The 9,205-nt window shown below is 44.1% G+C and overlaps 1 protein-coding gene across 1 annotated transcript in view; it reads right to left on the bottom strand.

The window, feature by feature from the left end:
- The window catches only part of pacs1 (phosphofurin acidic cluster sorting protein 1), a 64,911-nt gene extending 57,494 nt beyond the window's left edge, over positions 1 to 7,417 (bottom strand). The window contains exon 1 of the mRNA XM_005751988.1: positions 6,745 to 7,417. Coding sequence (XP_005752045.1) covers positions 6,745 to 6,896 — 152 coding nt within the window. The 5' untranslated portion in view covers positions 6,897 to 7,417. The remainder of the gene's footprint in view (positions 1 to 6,744) is intronic.
- Positions 7,418 to 9,205: the final 1,788 nt, after the last annotated feature.

The raw sequence follows: 9,205 nt of genomic DNA, 5'->3' as shown, positions 1-9,205 counted from the left end.
TGTGTGTGTGTGTGTCAGATGTCCCCACAGTAGGGAGATCATGACCAGAAGTCAAACAGTGCAGCAACCAAAAGTATAAATTTTAAACAACAAAAACACACACAAGAACATTACGATACCGCAACAAAGGCCTCCTCAGACCACAGCAGCTTTAGAGACCGACCGACAACAACCTCTACAATACAGCAGCAGCAGCAGCCAAACACCTCAGCTTCACACTTCTCGCTTTTGCTACCAGACCCTGCGTGAGAAACAAACACCCACTGACACCCAAATGATTTCTGCTTGCCTGCTTTTGCACAACGTTTGCAACATAACCAGCTTTTATCGCTCTCTCTGACACAGGTCACATTCATGTTTCCTTACTACCCTTTGCTTCGTACCCCGAGACGTACCCTAGACAAGTTGCACAAAGGACGCCCCAGCAGCCGTGCAATTCTCACCACATGTGCGAAGGGCTTGTTTCACAGACAGCATTGTTAGCCTCGACAGTGGTTGTGAAACTGCATGTTGCGAACATTTAGTTCCCACAACTCGATGAGCAGGGCATCGCTTTATGTGCGAGTGCACTGGCAGTAACAGGCTTGGAGAGAACGATTTCTTTTCTGAAGTGGGAGAAAGGGGGGAAAAAATCCATCATCCGTCCATCCAGTGTTCACTGCAAAGTACAAGCTGAGCTGCTGAGATAAAGTTTTCTTTACACCGCAGCACTGCGGTGATTAGCAGAATCTCCACAGTCCAGGGAGTGTGGAGTTTGCATGCTCCATGCCTGTGTGGGTTCTCTCCAGTTTCCTCCCACCCAAAACATGGATGTGAGATAATATTATTGTCAGTCTCTCTGTGTTAAGCCTTGATTTTACAGCTGAGGAGTCATTCATACACCTCTCTGAAGTCTGCTCCCTGGGGCGCACGTGTAGTTGGTGCACCGTAATGTAAATTCTCCATGGACGAAACTGTGTGGTCAAACAAAACAAAGAAAAAGAGAGAGAGTGATATCTGCACAGACCCACACCGTCTGCTCATGAGCTGGTTGCACCCAGTCTAATCAAGGCGCCACAACAGGATGTACCCCACCTCTCACCTCATGACAGCCAGGACACGCCCCAGCCCCTCCCATGACTTTGAATTGGATACGCAGAAGAAAATAGACGGATGATTATTGCGTTTTCAAAATATTCATGATGTTTTTCCATGCCGTCATTAATTCAAACGCATTCAGTTACAAGAAATACTTAAATAGCTTCATAACCCACACTGGCTGCTAAAAATACAGAGTGAGGCTGTCAAGGTGAGCCAGTGTAGCAACATCTATTACTGGGATTTAGATATGAAAAAGCAGGGTGCACAGGTCTTAATGTTTCTAGGCCATCAACAATCTTTGTCTACGCGAGTCAGCACTGACAGTGTTTAGATGATTGCAGCACGATGCAGCTTTTGAGGACACACGTCAAGGCTTTTGCTGCGACAGAGAGAAGAAATAATCCACGATGGACGTCAAAAAGCATCTCGACCGGGAACTCGGGACCAAATCCTACGTCAGGCATCCGAGAAGGAAGAGAAAAAAATCGTCACGACGAGGAGCGGAAATATACAAAATAGCAGCCGGAGACAAATCATTCAAATGAGGGATTTGAATTAGCATATTTCATGCTTCAGTTTTATGAGAAGACGCGTCAAGGCTGGAGATTATTTTCTCCTGGGAACAGCACTGCGGGGAAACGTTCCCCAACAAGGCTCTGAAAGTTTCTTTATATACTCGAGGAGTCTTTTTAACCAAAAAATGGAAAAGGAATAATAATAAAAACAACACTGTTAGACAAAGTTGTGCGTCGCACTAAAGTGCCAAATCAGAAGCAGGTTCCTTGGTGTGATACTGAGATTTCTCCTCCGAGTCGTTATCAGGCCTCTCCGCTGACACTGTTACCCAGCAAATTTCAATCTAAGCAAGGTCTGCAAAAGAGGATTCGTCTCACTGTGCAGAATTACAGCAGAAAAAAGGCGTAACGGTGAAATTTTGAGTGGGTTAGCAGCTTTTTAAAGCAGGGTTAAAGGTTTCTCTGCCTGTCAGTCTTCAAGCAGCTGAGAAAGACATTTAACCAGCAAATCTTTTTCCAAACTGCCACATTTTTCTTCCCAATACCACTGGGAAAAACACATTCCAGTGTATTTTGGAAAACCACTGGATAAACATCATTACAGTCAATAATGGTCATGCACTGCATGCCATCGTGTTCCAGCTTTCCCTGAGGAGTTGTGCTTGGAAGGCTACGGGCGGGAATAGTAAATAACGGTGGCAAGTTGGGTGACGAGGTTTATACTTTACGCTCCGTCTCCCTTCATCTCCAACAGGCGAGCCGAGCCGCGGAGGAAACTTCAGACCTTTTCGGCCACTCAGCTTTTAAAGAAAAAAAAAAAAGAAGTGTCTAAGGGAGCGGCAAAGCCAAAGCTCCTTAATGAAGCGCCCCGTCACCCTGCCTGTGAGCAGGCTCGTATGTGATAGCCTGTCGGCGCTCTTTCCATTTCTTTCCAGTTGTGTGTGCGCGATCAACAGCCGGTGTTTAGAGGAGGGAGGGGTGTGCGCTCAAGGGTTCGGGGGGGGGAGGATAATGTAACGCTGACACTCGAGAAACGTGACGTCCACTATTGTATCGCGGGGCAATTACAGCGAACGAGTCGAACAAACACACAATGTATAATTCAGAACATCCTGCATTTCTGCAGCGCACTTCCTCACGCCAACAGTATTCATTACCAGAGCAGCAGATTTATTTTCAATGCACTGACCTCGCTGCTTTCACTTATTTATACTGTTTATTGTGTGTTTAGCTCCCAACGTTTGGGCGTCAGGCTGATTCTCTTCTAAGAAGCTGACTTAAATAGCTGGATTATGAAGCTCTTAGCTAACTTAAAGTGGATACAATGAATGCTCGAGACGCGACGTGTAGTTAATCAATAAATAATTTTTGTTTTTTCTCTCTCTGATGGTTTAAAAAGAAAAAGATCCCCAGGAATAACAGCAGCATATATTCAGGTTCCAAGGGTAAAAAAACGTTTTTGCCTACTCTTGGCTCTGTGTGATGTCAGCGACTGGAAATTTCCCCAATGTCATCTCAGGTTCACAGTTTTGGCTGTGAACAGGGAAGACCTTACTGATGATTAGAACTCGAGGGGCAGCAAATCAGAAAAAAGCCGGCTTAAAGAGGGGACATCCTAAAAAAACGTAGGCTGTAAAACAGAGGTGTCAAGCCCATTTATTACAGGAGCCACATACAGTTAAATCTGAACTAAGGTGAGCCAGAAGACTAATAACCTTCTGAAAACCTTCGCATTTCATGAACTAGATTCCTAAAACTAATCACGACCAGTTTGAGAGTTGGCCAGACTAAATCCATTACACACCTCAGCTGAGGGGGTTATAGGTCAACAAATACATACAGAAAATGTACTGTTTATTCAAAGATGTCCTTTTTTTGCTGTAGAGTCACAATAATAAGAGAATAAAACAGGAACTTGTCTATCGATTCATTTATGGTAAAAAGCCACCTCGTTTTGTATTTTTTGAAGGTGTTTCTATTACCTGTTCAGGCGTAGTATGACAGATGAGGGTGGTGTCTTTGTCAGAAGGTTGTAAATATGACAGTGATTCAAACCTCTGGATCCTCAGTTTGGATCTGATCCATTCGTAGGAATAAAACACAGTTAAAAGTTCACACTTACTCATTGCATTTTCCACGTTTTGCACTGTCTGGGCCACATGTTTGACACCTCTGTTCTAAAACAACTTGTCTCAGTGGGATTGATTATACCGTACCCCCAACTTTCCAGCAATATGTTTCACAAATGACCACCATCTGCTCTGCTGCAGTACCAAACACATTTTTAATAATAAGGAATGGAGCTGCTGTTCTGGGCAAACTTCTTCTGCATTGTCTTTTCGTATTCAACTACAGGCAGCCCTATATAGCAAAAGCTCTTCATTTCTAATAGGACAATATCAGCCTGTATTAGACTCTATTAATCTCATAATAAGCCAACTCTTGTCTAATGCCCCATTAAGTAGGTTTCACAACATGATTAATTTTTTTCTTTGTTAAGGTGAACTCGGTCTGAGTTATTGTTTGAGCGGCCGCAGTGGAAAGTCCGACCAATCCCTTGGCAGCAGCCTGCAAATGGACAAAGCCTGGTGTTGAGGGGTCAGTGGGGTCAGTGGGGCACGGTACTCGTGAAGGCTTTCTCCTTAGAAGCCAAAGTGAAACACTGAGCAAAAATCCCCACGATCCACCCAGCGACCCGAGTCATGGGACTTTCCCCCTCAGCTTCTTTAACGATGCGAGGTGATCATGTCGGTGCTCTAACCAATTCCTGGAATACCTGTCGTAGAGCAGCTACACAAAGAGCCTCTGACTACACTCCTGTTGAGCGCTGGAATCCAAACCATGTTCAGCGTGCAACATGAGTGGGCACGATCCGACATTCCACCTGACAACGAGCGCACCTGAGAGCTGCTGATCTCTATTCGCTACCCCTGCCTCTGCGTTCATGGAGTGAAGTGTCAGGCCTGCCGGAGCAGCTGCTGTACTCGTTGCTTTGGCTGCAGAAAATGAAAGTTTGACTCCTGGCTGCTCAAACAACTGATATCATCTCTCATTCTGATATCAGTCACAAGTATTTCCTGTCAACTCCCCTCTGAATATGAGCAAAAAATAAAAACAACAAAAAAAAAATGAGCCACATGGCCAGTGAGTCTGGGTGGGTATGTAAACACCTATAAATACAGAGCAGGTCCAGATTTCTTTTAACATATCAGGATAAGCAGGATGTGTGCTCCTGCCAGGGCAAATGCAACCCACAGCTCAGTGTAAACAACACACAAGGAGGCATTCTGGGTAGACAGGAAGAGGTTAGAGCAACACCACCTCGGCTGGAGAGGGGAAGTTCTTAGTCCTTACTGCAGAGACAAAGATTAGGCAACAAGGCAGTGAACAAGAAGCAAACAGGCCACAGTCAAGACTCTGCAAGACATCCCCGTGACTGATTCACAGTGCATGGTGTGCAGGTTCTTCTGGCTCCAGATTAGACTTCCCTGTTTCTTGTGTCTGTGAAAAATCCCATTTAAATGTAGATGACAGAGTCAGTGCTGCTACTCCCCATCTCCCAGTGTCATCCTCCGTTTCTCTGCCACCCTCCTTTTTTCCCCCTCCTTGCCTGCCTCAATGTTGCTGAAACTGCAGTGAAATCGAAGATATTTGACGGGCCGTGACGGCTGCAGGGTGGAATAAAAAAAAAAAATAGAAAAAGTCCACAATTGCATTTTGCAGCACGATGCCAAACTACTCAAAAAATCAGCTGAAGACACTGGTAAAAATCATCTCAAACTAAAGGGGGGAAATACATTTAATGTGCAGGAAAACACTGGGTGTTATAGTTAAGAGAGCCAATTCAAAGACATAGATTTACAGCTGTGTCATTGAGGTGCACACACACACACACACACACACACACACACGCAGACCGCTAAGAAGCCAAGCGTACTTTTGAGGCTTTGCTTCTAAAACCAGTAAAGCCCCAGAGCATTTCAGAAAGCAGCATTAGGGTGTCAGCATGTGGGCTTTGTGTGATGATGACCATGGAGCCTTTATTCCCCACTAATTGCTTTTAGTCACCTAAACATCTGCGCTCATCTGGATGAGGATGCGACTCAGGCTTATGGAGAAAAGCGCTGCGTTTGACGTGATTTCACAGAAAGTCCCTGCACGTTTTTATGCTGCAGCAGCTCCCCAACTGTTTGCTTAGCTGACATTGGAAAACACAAGCGCTACTTCAGCAGTAGCAGTTAACCTTTGACCCTGAATCAAACTTGTTATGACCAGGATTATCACTTAAGCGCCATAAAAAGAACAATGAGACAAGCTGCAGCTGGAGCGTGTTCATTTAGGTTACACCTGATTATCACAGGACACATGACCACGTGCATCTGCCTCTGTGAGCCCACCCCTTGTAGAGTGGCTGTGAAATGCTTTAGTGTCTTTGTCTGAGGCAGAGCTTAGAGGTGGATGAGGTGTCTCTCCTAACATGACCTTGCTGCATTGCCCTTATGAACACACACACACACACACCAATCACATGATGAGAAGCAGTGAAAGTCTGAGCAGGCATATGACACTAAACAAGACGTTTCGGGTTGTGGGTGCACCTCAAAGATGATCCCTGGCTTTGTCTTCTCCCTCAGACTCACACATCACACCAGCTACTGTTACAGCTGTATAATAAATGGATGCAAAGTGGCTCTCTACAGTTGCAGCGACGGTCAGCTTGCTTCATCAATCTTTTGTCTGTCTGCGCTGATCAGCTGGGCAACAACTAAGGCTGTTTGTGCAGCACCTGCTGTAGGGATCAGAAATAACGAGGGAGCCTGCTTTCATCTTTAAGAGCAGGGTCGTACAGTGATCGAGCTGAGGGCTGGGGACCACAAAAGTGCGAACAAGAGGTCCAGTCACAGGGTAACACCAGTGCTATTGGAGGCAGCCTCTTAATTAATGGGTTTAAAGGGATCTACCAGTTTGTTAACACCACAACAGCCATCAGTGCAATGAGTCTTCCTAAATAGGCACCCATGGGTGTCTATGTGTTTGCAATCCCCCAGTGTAAACACACTGACTGGGTCACTTCCCATTCACAACAACCAGCCCACCCCACCAAAAAGCGATAAGTAACGCTAAACCCGACCACCTCCCCTGCACATACCTCGGCACACAGCTGGGCGAGGAGCGGTCCACCTCCCAGGTAGCGTACAGGTTCATATGGACCGGCCGGTTGGAGATGCTGACCGGCTTGGAGGGCTGCATGTGCGGCGAAGGGACGCCCCCAGTCCGCGGGAGCCCTCCTCGCTCCGACATCCTGGAGGCTGAAAACGGGCTTTCACAAGGAGCTAATGGGGAGAATACCCGTAGTAGTCTGCCTTCTCTGTGTGTCGTCCTTCCTCTGGTGCTGTAGCTCCGTCTCCTCGCTTCGCTTTGCCTTGTTTTTTCAGGCTCCGGATGGTGCAGGCGAGCGAAGCGCTAACAGGAAAGTGCTAATCTCCGCCTGAGAGTGAAAACATCGCAGTCTCCGGGGTTTCTACCGGACGGCAGGCGGCAAATCCCCGCGGCTCTCTCCGTCTCTCCCTCTGCTTAAGTTGGTGTCGGCTCGGTGTGTGTTCGCCGCTGGTGTTTATCGGTGCAGGAAGCGGAAATTTCTCTCGCCGAAGTCGCACAATGAGCAGAGAACAGCGAGAGCAACGAGAGCAACGCCTCTACTGAGGACGTAGAGCTACTCCTGAGCGCGAGACTCACAGACAGGAACCGGCCAATCACAGCTGCTGCTGTTACTGCGTTTGAACGCCGCACGCACTTTGTTCACCACTGCAGACTCAATTTCTTAGTTTTAAACTTATTCAGAATATCGTATTTTTATTTGTCTTGTCACCTCTTCCATTTTTTATTTTCTTCTATTTTAAATATGTTTTGTTTACATTTTTATATTCATTATATATTTTTAATACATTTAAATTTGCTAGCTTACTATTTATTTTAGTTTATTGTTTAGATAAAGGCATGCAACTCCACCAATGGAGAAATTAATTAAATCATAATATTAATAATAATATAACATTCATTTTATTATACATGTATTTATTATTTATTATTATTTTAAAATATATTTTACATTTTCCACTTGTTTTATTTGGTTCTTTATGAGGATTGGAATGTGATTATTAGAAGTGGTAGTAATAATGTTAGCAAGTTTTACAAATGTACTTACTTTATTTTAATCTTTTAATTATAATTTATTCTGTGGTAATAGTGTATGATAGTATGTATGCATGTAAACTGGACTATAGTCCAGTGTAATATTTTTAAATACACTTTGGTTGTCCCTCTTTTACATTAAGGATTATAGCCTTAGTTTTTTTGATTGTTCAGTTCAATTTTATTTGCAAAGCACCAACTCACAACAAGAGTAGCCTCCGGGTGCTTTATATTATAAGGTAAAGATCCTACAATACTAGAGAGAAAACCCCAACAATCAGATGGAGTTTTCTGCCTTTGGTGTCAGTGGAAAGAAAGAACTCCCTTTCAACAGGAAGAAACATTTTACAGAACCAGGACCAGGAAAGGAAACAGGACAAAATGAAACACTAAATAATTGCTAATAATTTAATGCAGAGTTGTGTATAGACACATGGTTAATAGAAAAAGCCCATCATGGGAATCCCCTGGCAGTCTGAACCTATTGCAACATGACCAAGGGAGGATTCATTGTCACCTGATCAAGACCCAACTATATGTTTTATCAAAAAGGAAAGTTTTAAGCCTAATCTTAAAAGTGAAGAAGGTGCCCACCTTCTGAATCCAAACTGGGAGCTGGTTCCACAGAAGAGGGGCCTGAAAGCTGAAGGCTGTGCCTCCCATTCTACTTTTAAATACTCCAGGAACAACAAGTACGTCTGATTATATCTGTGCTTACAGGATTTGCATACCGATGTATATTCTCAGGAATAATGTATGAGGTCAGCCTGAAAAAGAAACTTAAAATATGAATTGATGAAGAAAGAGGGAGTAAGAGTGTCCTTCTGACTTACAGAATGTCATTACAGGAATTTAGCTTATAACCTACTGTGTGTGTTCAATGTTTGTTTGTGCGTTTGTCCAACGTTTCAGATCTAAAACTGAAAACATTCTTTTTTGGCAAAGATCATCATTATATAAATAACACACACTGAAGCAACACCTCTTCCTGTTTACATATGCATTAATTCAAATCCTAAAGAAGGTCCAGAGGTAATATTTACCCATGATTCAATGTTTTGTTTTGTTTTTTCCTTACACCTCTTACTGTAAAGCTTCCATATAAATCTGCACTACGAAGGCCCCACTCAGGTGTTTTACTGAGGATCCTTTTGCAAATTGCTCTGTTTTTGACCCATATTGCACACCGTCTGGAGTCTCAGGCGCTCCTGTAATGATTCCCATTAGTCATACACACGTGTAGATTATTTCACACGCACACACACACACACACACACACACACACACACACACACACACACACACACTACAAAATAAATGTTGTGTCAGCTGTTATGAGAAATATGCAAAACCGGTTAGAGTGTGTGGATTGAGATTGCTTTCCTCTCATTCTCTTCACAGTTTCCAAGATCTGCCAG

The sequence above is a fragment of the Pundamilia nyererei genome, unplaced genomic scaffold (assembly GCF_000239375.1).
Source record: "Pundamilia nyererei isolate P.nyererei 1_Seehausen unplaced genomic scaffold, PunNye1.0 scaffold00336, whole genome shotgun sequence".
NCBI classification, from domain to species: Eukaryota; Metazoa; Chordata; class Actinopteri; order Cichliformes; family Cichlidae; genus Pundamilia; species Pundamilia nyererei.
Note: the sequence above shows the minus strand (reverse complement) of the source record. Positions and strands in the feature narration are given on the sequence as shown.